Source organism: Podarcis liolepis (assembly GCF_965112155.1).
Source record: "Podarcis liolepis genome assembly, chromosome: 2".
In the NCBI taxonomy this organism is placed as follows: domain Eukaryota; kingdom Metazoa; phylum Chordata; class Lepidosauria; order Squamata; family Lacertidae; genus Podarcis; species Podarcis liolepis.
In genome coordinates, this window is record NC_139555.1 from 62101011 (window position 1) to 62116724 (window position 15714).

General features: G+C 39.5%; 1 protein-coding gene across 3 annotated transcripts in view; it reads right to left on the bottom strand.

The window, feature by feature from the left end:
- RNF130 (ring finger protein 130) overlaps positions 1–15714 on the bottom strand; it is a 43484-nt gene that overhangs the window by 813 nt on the left and 26957 nt on the right. For 2 of the 3 annotated variants that reach the window (XR_014522216.1, XM_083488209.1), the window contains exon 9: positions 13436–13616. Coding sequence is in view for 1 of the 3 variants with exons in the window: in XM_083488209.1 (XP_083344335.1) it covers positions 13601–13616 (16 nt within the window). In the remaining 2 variants the exon portion in view is untranslated. Of the gene's footprint in view, positions 1–144; positions 9072–13435; positions 13617–15714 lie in introns of those variants that run through there. The other variant, XR_014522215.1, reaches the window with a different exon arrangement.

The window sequence follows — 15714 nt, forward strand, 5'->3', positions numbered from 1 at the left end:
TTATTTTCTCCTAACATATAAGGCTTAGTGCAGCAATTTTAATCACCAGAGTGAGCAATGTGCAGATGTAGAGAAGAGAGGAAAGCAGGTCAAATGTTTAATTCTGGTGGCAGCATTTCCTCTTAAACCTCTTAAATTTTCCACCTGGGCTAACCGTCTGGATTCAAGACTGCTGGTTGTAGTTACATGAGCTCAAATCATGATTAAGCACATCCACTGAACTGTGTGCTGATACAAATGCAAACTGTTGGTTCAGCGTAACTAAATATCCATACAAATAGTTTCTATGGATAACCACAAACCTAAGGATTGCATGCATAGCCCTTAAGTGGCACAAAAAGGGCATCTAGCAGATACCCATTTATTTTGCTGCTAAGTTGACCAAACAACTGGGATACCGCTAGCTTTGTGCACTTCAGAAGTTATTTTCTCCTAACATATAAGGCTTAGTGCAGCAATTTTAATCACCAGAGTGAGCAATGTGCAGATGTAGAGAAGAGAGGAAAGCAGGTCAAATGTTTAATTCTGGTGGCAGCATTTCCTCTTAAACCCACAAGTGTTGATTTCCAAATATCCACAGATTTTCTCCTCCCCCTCTTTTTCTTGGCTGCGCTCCTGTGGTTTCAGTTGCTGCATGACAAGAAGGAACTTAGCAACTGCAGCTCCCCCCCCCCCCAAAATGACTGCATCTTTATGCCAAGAGAAGTTGTACAAGTTGCATTTTAGCCTGGCATGCAGCTGTGAAAGGCACAGGAACTCTTTCAGAAAAAGCTGGCAAAGCCTTCATATACAGCAGAGGTGGTGTACCTACCCCTGACCATTAGCCATACTGTCTGAGACTGATGGGAGCTGGATTCCAACAATATTTGGAGAGTCACAGATTAGCCATCCTTGATAAAGCCCAGGTATGAGGGTTATTCATCACGCTCCTGTTAATTATAACCACCACCATCATATCTAAGACAGCACAGCCTAACTACCACATAGCAAGTGCCTCTTCTCTTCAGTTCCCAGAACTGAAGGAAACTTCACTGACCTTGGAAGTGGGGCAGCCAGAGCCATTCCAAATGATTAGATTATATGCTAGAAAAATGGCAACTCTTTTCTCCAAGCTACAGAGCTGAGTGACAGTTATTTGACATGTGCTTTTCATTAATGCAGATCAACCTCATCAGTGTGTTAACAAATGTGATAGCTGCTGTGTGTTTTTTAGGTTCTTATACCCTCTTACAGGGATTGTCAGAAGTGCTCAAATTACAGGGAGCTCGGAGAGGGCCTGATCCCCTTCACTACTGTTTTTGGGAGAGTGCAGGGGGCCCATGATCTGACTAAAATTGGGCAGTCTCAGGAGTTGAGGCTTGTGGGTTTTATAAAGGACCACTATCTTCTTTCCCCCCATAATTTGAGCAGATCTCAACATAATAAGAACATGGTTTTAGCAATCTAGGTGCTTGATGGAACACAACTTCAATAGCTGGCATGTGCTAAAATCCCATCATTGACATGACTGGCAATTCTAACGGGAGAATCATTGACCCTTTATACTAGCGTAGACATTCTGAACTCATTGGGAGTATGCCAATTTAGTGAGTCAGCAGATCATCCCTTTAAAATGCCATTCCACTGTATTCTATTGTCTGGATACATCAAAAGAAATAACATTTAGGAGAGTTACAAGCATGGCCCATCAAGCATAAGTGAACAAACACTAAATAATAAAAAGAGAGGCAGACAATCAGAGTACAGATACAATAACAGATCACAACGCTTTAGCCAACATGGTCTAGCACCCCAGAGGACCTGACATCTATAGGGAAAACTGGGAAGATATATAAGCAAACAAGCGAACAAACATGTAAGCATTTACATAGCACCATCCATGCAAGAAGCTTGCCATTCTTAATAAATATTAATGAATGAAGTCTCACACTATTCCTGTGAGGTAGGTATTATTACCATATTATATATGAGGAAACCGAAGCATTGAACATAACTTGCTTGTTTAGCGCTTGGATGGAACTAGATATTTCCTGTTCAAAAACTCACTTGTTTCCTGCCTGGTGCATGTGAATCCTACACCAGATCATCATCTTTTTACTGAACTGATAGGAAAGGGAGCTAAGCCCCTCCTATAGCAAATGCACAGGTGTGCTAATAGCAATACATCATGTACATTCTGCTAATTGTGCCAGTTTCAGAACACAGTAAAATCTGAGTTTACATACTGCTAGTTTACTGCAGGTCAGTTTCAACTGATGTCATCCCTCTGCAGTCTAAGCTGAAATATCAGGGAACCTATGCTTTAAGTAGCCACGTGACAGAAGGGAACTCAAGAGGTGCAGCTCCCCCCCCCCCCCCATCACTGCAACTGTATACTAGGATAAGCTTTACAAACGGAGCACTGCCAAAAACAGGCTGTGTGGTTCAAGTGGCACTGTTTTGAAGAGAAGCAGCAATCCTTCGTACAACTGCACTACCCATTAGTGCAGTTGTGCTGCTTCAGTACAACTATAATACAGTTTTGACTGCACCAATCAACTGCAATAAATAAATACAATCTAAGAGGGTGTGAAGCCCTTTCCACACATATGGGAGTGACAGGAGGGTAGACAAGCCTTCTAACTGCAAATGTTTTACAGGCCAAGTACAGCTTGAAAAAGGAACAATAAAACCAAACTACTCTCTTGTTAGCTGCTAAGTTTTGTACAGAAAGGATTATGCCTACTTCATTTACCCCAATAGCACCTAGTAGAAGGCCATCCATAATACGCTGATTTCACCAAATAATAGGTCAGTTGAAGAAAAGGTTAAAGTGGGGGATACAGCAATGTCTGCTTGAAAAGTTGCTATATATCTGTTTTTCTTTCCTATGTAGGCCAAACAATAGGACTCAACAAGTTTTCATTGTTTAAACATCAGATGAATGCCTGGAGAGCTGATTTACCCCCTTCTTCCCCACTAGATGTCACTGTAAACAACTGAACGTCATGGAACCATGATGCAGATGCTTCTTAGTTACTTTGTATAATCTCTGTAAATTCACATAGGGCACATCAATGCAGTCTTGCTGCGAAAACAGTCTTTGTATAGGACTACATGTTTTAAATATGTTGATATGCCCTCTGGATAGAGATGGACTCATAACTACTGTGAAAAACAGTATTATTGGGTGTGGGAGGGTGTGGCACACAAGTTAGAACATGAATCAGAAAATGAGCAAGGGAAATTATTAAGTAGGAGGAATAATTAGGAAGCAACAATGCATGGAACAAGTTATTAAGGGAGTCTCACTGGGTATTTTTAAACAAGGTTAGAGAAATATTTTTAACGGTGGTTTATATGTAAATACACTTATTCAGGAGTAGATAGATTAGATGCCTTATGACCTTCCAGCTCTAAAATTGTGCAAAACAAGCCTACCAGCTTCCTTTATCACAACCAATAAAAACACAGATGCCAAGGGAAAGTGGTTTGCCTATGGAAGGAAGAACACTAGCTGTCTAAAGTCCAGGAATGGGGAAAAATGCTCATCTTTAAAAGTGGGAAGGCACCAACTTTTACTATCCTTTTCCATGCTCACACACTTTGCTGATTGCATTAGTCAATGATTATTTTTAGTCCAGGCTAGATTGAATACACCCTTCTCTTTCTGGCACAAAGGTGGCAATAGTGGTATAAAACAGACTTTCGTTTATTTGTAGGGTGGATATGTCCATGGGTTACTATTCTGCCTAACTAAAGTATTTGCACTCCTAAATCCACAAACCATTTGTCCAAAGTTACTGTTTTACCCACATTTTTGCCCTCACTGCAGCAGTCTATTTGTATGTGTATGGTTCCTATTCCTATTCACATTTTTAAAAACCGCATTTTATTAGGGCTGTTAGTCTTAATTGTGCGTGCCTATCTCCTAGGAATTTACAAGTGAAACAGGCTTTTAATATACGCACACCTTTCTTTTAAAAACAGTTTGTGGATAAGGGTCTCATTCATATATTAGCCATCAATCCTGTGAATACACTGGAGAAGAAGGTGCATATCAGCCTGGATAGCTCAGTTGGTTAGAGCGTGGTGCTGATAACGCCAAGGTTGCAGGTTTGATCCCCATATGGGACAGCTGCCTATTCCTGCATTGCAGGGTGCTGGGACTAGATGATCCTCAGGGTCCCTTCCAACTCTATGATTCTCTGACTTGACATGCCCTATAACTATCCCTCCTCTCCCTCTCACTCCTGCCCCATGAACATAAGATGAGACAGAGTGTCTCATGCAGAGGCAAGGGGAAATCATGTGAAACTGGCTTGTGAAATCAAGTTGTGAAATTTGGGCCTTTTAGTGAACTGTTCACTGTATGCAATGCGTGGTGGGTGAGAAGAGTACATGTCTGCTCCACAATGCGAAAATGCCTGTTAAGTGTGTGGACCAGACCACAGTCTATCATTGCTACAATTTCCTCCAGTTGCAATAATAAACCCCAGAAAAGTAACAGGAAAAGGAGAGGACATAGCTTCTATCAACTGAGCCACAGTTTACTTTACTTGTAATAGTATAGCCTCTACATACCTGTGCAGTTCTTGAACAAAGCGACAGTTAGGGAATTAGATAATAAAAACAATATAAGTCTTAAGTACTACATCTGCTAAAATGCATTCTTAACTAGGTAAATTAGTTATCATACACATATAGGGGGAAAACATCGAACAAGGATGTGTGCAATTAACTAATCTTTCAAATGAACTGCCTGAAATCTTTGGGAGTGTAATAAATTTAGAAACAGACATGCCCCACCCCCGTGCCTGCATTACCTGTTTTTGTGTTACCTATAATAAGTAGCTACACCCAGATATTAATAAAATGCATGCTCTCTAGAAAGGTGCAGAGCAGGACCCAGTCTCTGTAGTTGGCTAGGGGTACTTGTGCAATGCTGGATGGCCAGGCACATGAAGAATCCCTTTTGGAAGAGCCACTTTCTCACATTTTTTCCTTACATGGGATAAACTCTGAAGAAAAAAAACGTGTATACCACAATTCTTATATTGGGCTAAGTATTTGCTGCACTTTTTAAGTGAGAAGACTGAACAGCCATTTCACATGTAATATAAACATCTTAAAAAACTATGCAAGCTGTTTTTTTGCTTGGAGTGTAGCCAGATATAAGCAGGATGGGAGTTTTAAAACTTGTGTTTATGTACAAGCCAATTTCCCCAGTTGTCTTTTTATTTTAAAAATACTGTTTTTCACAACAGTGTCAATGGCAAAATAGTAGGTTCACAAGACCAAATCCATCTCAACCCCACCCTACCCACCCCAAATTTGGGCTGATTATGTACAAACATTCTAGTCTTGAGAATGAATCAATGTGTGCTCACATCATGGTCTGACCTGTGTTCAGAAATCTTGATTATTATTATTATTTTTTAAAACCCATCATGGGCTAAATAAAAGAGTGAATGATACTGTCAAAATAAAATATATGCCCCTGAACGTAAGCCACCATTGTTCTTAAAGGGCAATACATAATTCTTAAATAAGAGCTCACCCCCCTACTGCATTCTCTCTCAAGATAGCAAAATATTTTATGTTTGGGAAGATCTATAGGGGAAGGAGGCCCAGTCTTGATGACATCTACTTAAGGAATCATTGAAGTTTAAGCAGCACTAGGCTTTTCCGAAGGGTGCTTTCTTGTGAATTCTGGGGGCTTGTTTGTTTGCTTTTATTGTTCAGAGGGATACTACAATTTACAGCTCAGACAAAAGCCACATTTGAAAAGCTACACAATTGAAGGCTTTTCTTGATTGCTGCCCATTCCCAAGTTATCAGGACACAGAATATGCTCCAGTGGCAACTGTCAAGGTTCTTCATGAGCCAAGACATGTTGAAGGGCCGCAGTAGGGCGCAACATTCTGAGTCAGACAGATAACTCAATAGTAACTACAGTTTGTTTAAGGCTTCCATGTTTCCCTTTCATTGCTCTATTTTCTTAGCTTCAGGCACTGCCACCAATGCCTCAGATACCAAAGAAAATATTAGTATAGTGGCCAGCTGTAGTTCACTGAATTCTGATTGCCCTGCCTCATGTTCTAGAAACGAGACAGGGCAGAGCATAGCTCAGTGATAAAACATAGGTTTCGCATGCAGAAGATACCAAACTCATCCATGGTAGTGCCTCTATTTTAAAGCATTTGGGGCAGCAGGCCTGGGATTTGGGGCAGCTGGCAGCCAGAACAGGCAATATGATGCTAGAGGAGCCAATGATCTGACTCTATAGCAGCAGCTGTATATGTTCAAACAATAGCTCTCTCCTTGATTTGGAGAGCAAACATTGTTTATATCTAGCAAACAATGCCCTAAATCATAAGTTGCCTTATTCATCTATATAGAATGATTCCAGCTTGAAAATCCATTAAGTTAGGAGGAGGAGGAGGAGGAGGAGGAGGAGGAGGAGGAGGAGAAGCCTGGATCTTGCTAAAAACGGTATAAGTTTGGTTAAAATAGTGGCCTGAATCTGTTAAAAACATGACTATGATATTACCATTCACCCGTTAAAATGCAAATACAAAGGAATGTAATTACACTTAAATCTCATTGAAATCAACCACTGATTGAACTACATTTTCTCTGGAATGGGCCCTCTGTGCACAAAGAATTATTGGTATTTTTGCTTCCAATTAGCATTTTCTAAAAGTTTATCCAGTTAATATATTTTATTGCCTTTCAGGCTATGGGCCTACACAGTGACCTTTGAACATTCCACAACATCCTGCCAAACACCCAGTCTTAAATACTTCAATGTTATGGCTGTAAGAATTCAGTAAAGTTCAGTAACAGTTCGGTTTTAAAATTAACTTCAGCTAGTTAAAATTTTTAAATCAGGTAAACTACTGTGATTTATTACATGTGAATAATTGCAGATGTATAGTTAAGGGATTGGGCAGGGGCAGAACCTGTTTTAGGCATTTTTTAATCCAGATTCTAGCTATGCACTAAAAACTCTGCAATACGAGAGCACTTTACATACACTTCTTTCATAAGATGCTTTCTTGCCATCAGAGAAGTGTATGGTATTGGCAGTTTGTAAAAGGAAAAATGAATGCTAGACTTTGTGTGTCCATTTAAATAATATCATTGTAATCATGTAATCAGTATTACTGATCTTCTCCACTAAATCATCTAACTTTCATTCACAATACTTCAAGACTGTGCTTTTAAATAGATTTTGTAAAGAATCTCTCACAGTTCAGTGGAGTACATTAAAACTTACCTGGCACATATAACAAACAAAACGGTTGCCAGTGCTAAGTCCCTAAGCTCTGTATCACCCAGTTAAGAATGATCAGATACACAATATGGCCATCTCAGCAACACAGAAAGGGCATTCCTGCTAACGAAGAAACACTTAGCTTCACAGAGCTAATTTCAAGTCTTTGCATAAAACTTTCAGCATCACAACATTTCAGGGCAGGAGAGATCTTGTGAAAGCCCGCTTTCTGCAGGAGAAAAACAAGACATTTTTCATCTGTAAGCTGCCTGAATGGAACGAGACACCCACACAACATTCCTTACCTTTTCTTTTGGTTTTCAATTTCTTCAGCAATCAAGATTTATAAGAGCATTAAGTGTCCACACTACAAGCATACCACTTCTATCTCTACAGCAGCTCAGGTTTGCAATGGGGGGGGGACTATTCTCAATTGTTACATTTTATGCAGCACCCACAGTAGGAAAAGCTACTTTAGATGCACCATCGCATAATTTTGTTCTGAATTGCTATTTTTTGCTTAAGCAACACTGCCAACTACTTAAAAAACACACACACCCTATAGTCTTTGTTCTTTTAGCTGTCCATTTTTGCATCAGTTGGAAAGTTTATTTCCTACAGCCACTGTCCCATTCTAGTAAATATGGATTTACTCCTGGATGTCAAAGTAGCAACTGCATTTCCTCCATACTGGATTCATACTGTTGATGTCCTCTGGAACAGGTGTAGCTTCAGAAAAGTGTTTGTTGCTTTATGATTAGTTATCTCAGGTAAAAATGTATGAAGGATGCTTCCAGTTCTTTCAGTATGTAACACCAACGTAAGTGGCTTTTTAAAAATCAGAGTGAAAAAGTACACACCTTTTAAAAAAACAAGCAATAACCTATTTCTGATTCCTGGGTTCTTCTTAAGAAGTCTTAATCATCTAAAGATCAAATATTGGTTTTATAAATTTCAGCAGCAGCATCAGTCTGAGATTCCTTCAGCAGGAAGGCTGTAAAAATGGCTGTTTTTGTTTGTTTGTTTTTTGCATTCTTTCTAAGCAGCTTTTGTTCATATTTAACCGCAGCAATGAAGTAGGAACCCTCATCCCCCACCCCTGAAAAATCCTGTACGAATATTGCAGGCTGTAATGCTGCTGTAACATTGGCTTGTTCTGCCACCAGCTTGTTAAATGGAAAGCTGGAACATTAATACATTTCTCATAGATCCCTTTGGAATGGGGATGTTCAGTGTAAGATCAAGGTTAGAATGAAGAATAACTGGAGCGCTTTGGGCATGTAGCCTACCACCTCCTCCATCAGGCAACTAAGCTGGCAAACACTGCAACTTTTTTTTAAAAAAAGAAGAGAAATATCATGTGCCTACTCGAGAGGTGACTGTTGTACAAAATTAAAACTGAGAGTAGGGCAAAACCTCTAGCATACCAACACCATCCCGCTGGCACTGCTAATGACAACTTGGTCACTCGGCAACCTCCAACAGCCGACTTTGTGCACACACTTCATCCGTTTACAGATGTCATCCTTGGATATTGCCTCAGCTGAGCTTCACCTTTGCAGCCTGGCAGCCAGGCACATGTTCTGGAAAAGGCAGCTCTTCTTCAGACAAAGGACACCCATGGAAGGAGTACACAACAATAGGAATGAGAAACGGAAAAGGAACGGGGAAAGAGAGCAAAGCAAGAAGAATGCAGATCCCCTTCAGGTCTTGTTCTCATCATACATGTCCAAGACAGGTTCAATGGAAGAGAAGTCATTCTCATAAACCAGGCTCCGAGGAGAGAGGGAATTACGGTGAAAGAAGTGGCCACCTAGGAAAGAAGCAACAAGAAAAAGAATCCTATTAGGAACGAGGCAGAAAAAACGAAGCGACTCTGCTAACAACAAAGTTTACGCATTTCAATCTACTTTTATACCAAGGTCACAGAAATGCAAAAGAAACATCAGTTTTTTTAAAAAAATTAACCATCATTATCTGGGATGTGAATTATTGGAAAATTAGAAAGACCTCTCTTTTTCCAGTAATAAACCCATTGCATACTTCTGTATGGACAATGTAATACTACAGGTTTAATAAACTCTCGGCTGATGACATGTAGGTGTGATCTTTGGATGAAGGGCAGTATACAAATTTAATAAAATAAAATAAAATTCAAGGTAGCCTGTGTATGAAACAGTTGCCAAGAAGGGCCGCAAGGCTTGTGTGCAGAAGGGTGCCGCTTGTGTTTTGTGAAGCAAGCAGTCAGTGCTGTTACATATTAGACACCTGGAAAATAGAACATCTGCAATATATCCAGATCTCTTTCATCGGCCACAGTATGAACAACTGCAGAGGGAATGCTCCCCGCAACCCTGCATGAAAGAATATTTTGCTCCAGCTGCCTGTTACTTGGGACTGTAGAAGCACACTTTGCCCCTTCCCCGACACCAGGCAGATAGCCTATGATCACAAGGCAGGCAGTGACAGTCTTATCTTTAAACATATGTATAACGCTTAAAAAGTTTCGGTGTTTTCTAAGTGTTAAATATTAATACCATTCTATCCTTTTACATCTGTTCAATAATCTGGTTACAGATCTGCCTCGTGTCACATTTGCCTATCAAGTTCTCTCTCCATTCGTTTCCTTCAACACAGACTGTCCATTTTTGTTAGGAAATCCTTGACACTTTCCTCTTTTTTATTTGGGGCATTTAACCCACATCGCTCTGTATTCATCAATTTGTTGTAAGCTTCCAAGACATTTCTACCATCCCTCTCATCCAAAATTTACCTTAGTATTCCCCCCACCCACCCAAGGCCCAGCAAAGAAGCTGCTTATATCACTGTAGTAAGATGCTGGAGAAAACAGATTTCTGCTACAGTTAGTTGACTGACAGTCTAAATTGATTTCGATCAGAGGTTTGCTTCTCACTGCTGTGAAAGCAGCAGTATGGGCTAAATTTAAACACAGCCATGGGCTTTTTGACTACAAATTGGTTCAATTTTCCTGATCTCTGTGATGAAGACTATATGCCTACTCTCAGAGTGCACTAAGAAAAAGCTGTCATCAAATCTTGCTGTTACTAGCATGAGGAAGGCAAACACATGTGTTATGTGCTTATTCTGTTGCCTTAAAGCAATCTGAAGCTTGCTTATAACTATAGCCTCTCCCTGCAACTCCAATTGCCGGAAAAGGAGCCTAGTAAAGGACATGTTGCCTTGCAGATTGAAGATTCTCTTGCCTTTTGACTGGGTTTCATAAGACAAGCCCATATCAAGAGACAAGGACTGACCTACATACATTTCCCCCTCCTTCCGTTCATTTAAAAATTTTTAGCTTATTTGTTTGCTAGCACAGCAACTTTGCTACATGTAATGAACAAAACATAAATCTAGAAAGAACTGACCAGGTTTACTATGCTCATGAGGTCTGTTTCAAATGTTACAAAACTGGCTAATAAAATTTACATGCAGGCATTCAACATACAAAGAACCCGTTTTTTCAGCTTTTCAAAACAAAAAAAGGCAAAACAATGTTTTGAAAATTCATGTGGTACTTCCTTTCTCCTCAATTTGACTTTTTCACATTTTCTAAAGCAAAGTCACTTCCTTATTTGTGACATTTCTCTGAACGTTTCAAAGACATTTTGAAATATTCTATTATGAAAACTTTAACACACTTCATTTCTAATTAATAAAAGCTGCTTTCTCAGCTGATGGTTTCCTGACAGCTACAAATTAAGCTACTATTTTAATATAGATGTTGGCTGCTTTCCCAAGTTCAAGAAGTACTTTTAAATCCCCAGCCCCAATATTTCTTAAAAAGCATCATAAAAAAAGGAACGCCAGGTCCTTTTTTGATAGCTAGAAATGCAAACTGGCTTATTTTAATTAAACACAGTACTAAATTCAAAAGTAGGTTAAACTTTGATTGAACAAAAACACAAAAGGTTCTGGCTTTGGCCAGCTTACGCCTTTTTGTCTGCCTGATTCAATAGTCAATCTCATTAAGTCTGACATTAGCTTTTGGCTGGAAATCAAGAACCCAACAGCTCTACATTCACTAACAAGGCCACTGTGGATTTTCTTTATAAAGAGCTGAATGACTCTTACTCTATGAGAAAAGAAGAAGAAGAATGTGCTATGTTCAATGGCTTGGAAGTGCAAGCAAGCACCACTACTGAAAAAGCAGCAGGGACATGAGATTTTGTGTCACTGACCCGATTTGAAATGGAAGAGCTTGCTGTGGAAGCAATCCTATACACCATTCATTTCCAATCACAATAGCTGAACACACTTTCACATTAGTGTTCAGTGTTGATTCCCTTAGAGAATAATTTGTGATGTAGAAGTAGCAGAGAAGGGACAATCAGGTGGTTTGCAAGGAGTGAATTTTATTTAAATAAATTTCTTTTCCAATCTTTGATAAAGTTAAATTTAGAATTGTCAAGGGCAGCTGTGCCACACCCTGAAACTGAGGTCTCCCTGCAGGAGGAGCAGAATCCTGCCCAGTTGATCGCGATGCAGCCAGTGATTCTAAAGGGCCACTGGATCTGGATATTCTTGCCCCAAATCAGCTGCCCAAGTTCCTGGCCTGCTCGCAACACCCACCCAATCCATTTTCCCCAATGCCACAGGAGAAGAGTCAAGAGAGAAAAGAATATGCATGTATACCTATATACATTATACACCTATTTCTTTACTGATACATCATGTTTTTGTCAAACACTCTATTTAACCCCAACAACAATGAAAGCTATCTAACCAGACAATTTCTTCTTTTCCTCAATATTTTTTCGAACAGCAGAGCGCTGAGGTAATTTAGGTTGTTTAAGTCACTTCCTTATTTGTTAGATTTTGTAATAACTTATCTAAAAACAGACCACAATTGCCATTCTTTATATGCAGAAGTATTAAGGAATGAGAAACGGAAGACAAAACTACGAGGATGCCATGTTGTTGAAGCTTGTATGAGAATAATAATAATAAAAATGAAATAACACAAGCTAAATGTTTATGTAGCTATAAAACAGTATATATCCTACACCTGGTATTTCCACTTGTAACCTCTGAACAAATTTGGAGTCATAATTATTTAAGTCCCAAATATTGCAAGAGGAGTTTCACTTATGGAAAGGCGATTGCTCACCTCTTCTTTTCCACTACAACCCCCAAAAAGCTACCCTTGAGGACTGAGATACCTTCAGAGCATTATCAAGATACGATACAGGGAGCTGGAACAAGGGAGGATTAGCAGAAATCAAGCCCTCCTTCCTTTAGCAAGAACTGCTTCCCATTTGTGTTAGTGTTTCGTGGAAATCCATAAAGTGAGTGCCTTTTTCTAATTTATAGGTTAGCTTTGGCTTGTATACTAAGTTAAGCAAGTTCACAGAATGAATGTTTGCTACCCTCAGACTTCTGAAAAGACTCTGTAGAACAGGCATCCCCAAACTCGACCCTCCAGATGTTTTGGGACTACAATTCCCATCATCCCTGACCACCGGTCCTGTTAGCTAGGGATGATGGGAGTTTAGTCCCAAAACACCTGGAGGGCCAAGTTTGGGGATGCCTGCTGTAGAAGATCAAAGGGCCCTCCTGAATAATATAAAATGGAACTTGGTGGGGTACTAGAAGAGGGAAAGAATGGGAAACTTTACTCCTAGATAAGTTAACTTATCTTAGGATCCAACCTCAATTTTAGGCAGTTCGTCCTCTCTGCAGCAGCACCAGGCCTGCACTCCAACATTTCTCCGATGAAAATAGGGATATCCTATTCGATACCCTCCAACATTTATCTGATGAAAATAGGGACATCCTAAGGAAAAGCAGGACATTCCAGGATCAAATCAGAAACTGGGATGGCTTCAGCAAATCCAGGACTGTCCCTGGAAAATAGGGACACTTGGAGGGTCTACATCTCATGTTGTTTAAGAGGGCCTCCTTGACTTTTCAGAGCAGCTTTCTGCGGAAGAGCAGGCATGCTGGCAGAAGGAAGGGACCTAAAACTTTCCTCCTGCAAACTTCTTTGTTAACTTTTAGTTCAAGGAACTAAGCCTTGAATTTACAGAAGTATAAGATCAAAATCTGATACATGTCCATACATTGAACAGAACTAGGTGTAAACATTCACTGGATTTGGGGGGGGGGGGACCACTTTCCACTGACAAGCGTATAATAAAATTCAATCTCAGAATATTTTTTTATGATTGACCTTTTATTGAGTCTTTTGTAATACAAAGCTTCAGCATTAGCAAATTATGAAAATAGAATGTACAAAACATATGCTTGTGTTACATGATCAAGAAATGATACGTAAAAATAAGCCGCTCTCTCTCCAAAGCGATTAGTCAAAGTGTTTCTTCAATGCCATTCAGTTCTGTGGGAAAGTAAAAGAGATTATCAGTAATATTATATTGTTGTTGTTTAATGCACAAATGTTCAAAATAAATTATGAGCAGAATAAAAACAACTTGCTAGTGCTTTCTGTTAATGAGAAGGAAGGCATACAGCTATTCGTTTTTCACAAGTGGCAAATCTGTAGATATTACAGTTAAAATAGATGGTTCATAAAAATGGGAAATAAATTATGAATCCTAGCTACCACCTTGACCTCCACACTAGGTTTAATTTATTTACTACACCTTTTTTTTGGGGGGGGGGGTGAAATAAAGAAAAATACTGTACATGAGCACAATATATAAATTCTCCCGGCTTCCTATTATACTGTGTCATGTCCAAAATACAATCTCTGCATCTCCTCCACCCAAAAGATCAGAGATGGGGCACTATGTGGGAAACTTGCACATCTTGTTCCAGCATAGCAAAGTAATGACTGAAAGTGGTTTTGGATATCTGTAGTATCCATTTATGCAAACATCATTTTTACTTTTAGATACAAAAATCTAGGAGGAACTTTCTAGTTTAATGCAGCTATCACCAGTAGGAAATATTGTGTGAAATCCCTAAAAAATATTCCAGTCTCTTTTTGGAAATATGAAAGTAGCCAAGCAAAATGCTACGTGAGTAAGTTGTAAGATTATTCCAGACCAGGGTACTGGTGAACTAGTCAATTACTGTAAAATATGTAGCCTATATACCTCCTTCATGGGGCAGTGTGCGAGAGCAAGCTCTGTGTTCATGCTGCTCACCACATGTAGCGAGAACCATAATTTATTAATGTACATTTGCTTGCAAATATATGTTTGCTGCATAATTTGTCCTCCTTACTTGCAGCAGACTGATCACAGGACCAGGAGTTACTAAGTACACATATGTTGGTGCACCCCTAGTTCACTCTAAATTCTCGTCCTTAAGCTCTCTCCTATACTGCACATCATTGTTTGATCTTTATCGCCCTAAACAATCTTAGACCAGGCTATCTCAAGGATAGTTTCCATATAAACCTTTGAGATGTGCCTTGGAAGCCCTGCTCTCTGTGCCATTACCTCAGGCCATTAGGTCGGCGGACACAAGATTCAGTGGCTGTGTTTGCACAAATTCAGGCTTAATCTGTTTCATGCACTTGTACACAGCCCCTTTGCTTCAGGTCACTTGTCTCTTCATGTGAGTAAGGAAACAAAGAATCTACAGTTAACCATAACTTCACCAGTTTGCAGGTAACAGGAAACTCTGGTTAACTCTGGTTTCCTGATTTGTTTCCCAGCTTGCACAAAGAAATAAATGAAGCAGGAGCAAAGAGGCTGTGCACAAATGCAGGAAACTCGTGCACATCATACTACACAAGCCAGCACTTGCTTGGTGATAACACTGCGCTGGAATCAGGAATTCAAGAGACTCTCCTCTAAACATAAGCTAAAAAAAGTTTTCCTTTCAACATACAGCCCTAAGCCTTAACTTGATTCTTCATTGATTGCTGCTTTTAAATTGTTATCAGGAATTGTTTTTAAATTTGTGTTTTAGTGATAAAAATTATTTGTTTTATTGTATTTTTCATTGTAAGCTGCTCTTGGTTCTCTGGGAGCAGAAGGAAAATATTAAATAAAAATTAGCATCCTTACTACTCTCTATGGCACTTCCCTTAAGCTTCCCTATTGGAATATACTTCCTGAATATAATTCCTAGACAAATAAATAACATTCAGTTATCTAAATCTGAACAGGCACTATCTAGGCTTGTTCACTCAAGTCCATATAGGCAATGATCTTTACAATTCTCCCTTAATGGTAGGCTTGCTAATATAAACTTAACCAAACAAGGAGTGCATGCACGCATAGCCACACACAAAATGAATAAAAAGCAGGAGTGCCAGAATACAAACTAAAATTGAACGATAATGCATCTTCCCCTTAAAAAATAAAAAAATGTACCCTCCCTTTGGAAAACCTATCCTCAGATGTTCTAACAATCTGATATTGCAACTTAGTAAAAGAACGCTGTACAGTGGTGCCCCGCAAGACGAATGCCTCGCAAGACGGAAAACCCGCTAGACGAAAGGGTTTTCCGTTTTTGAGCTG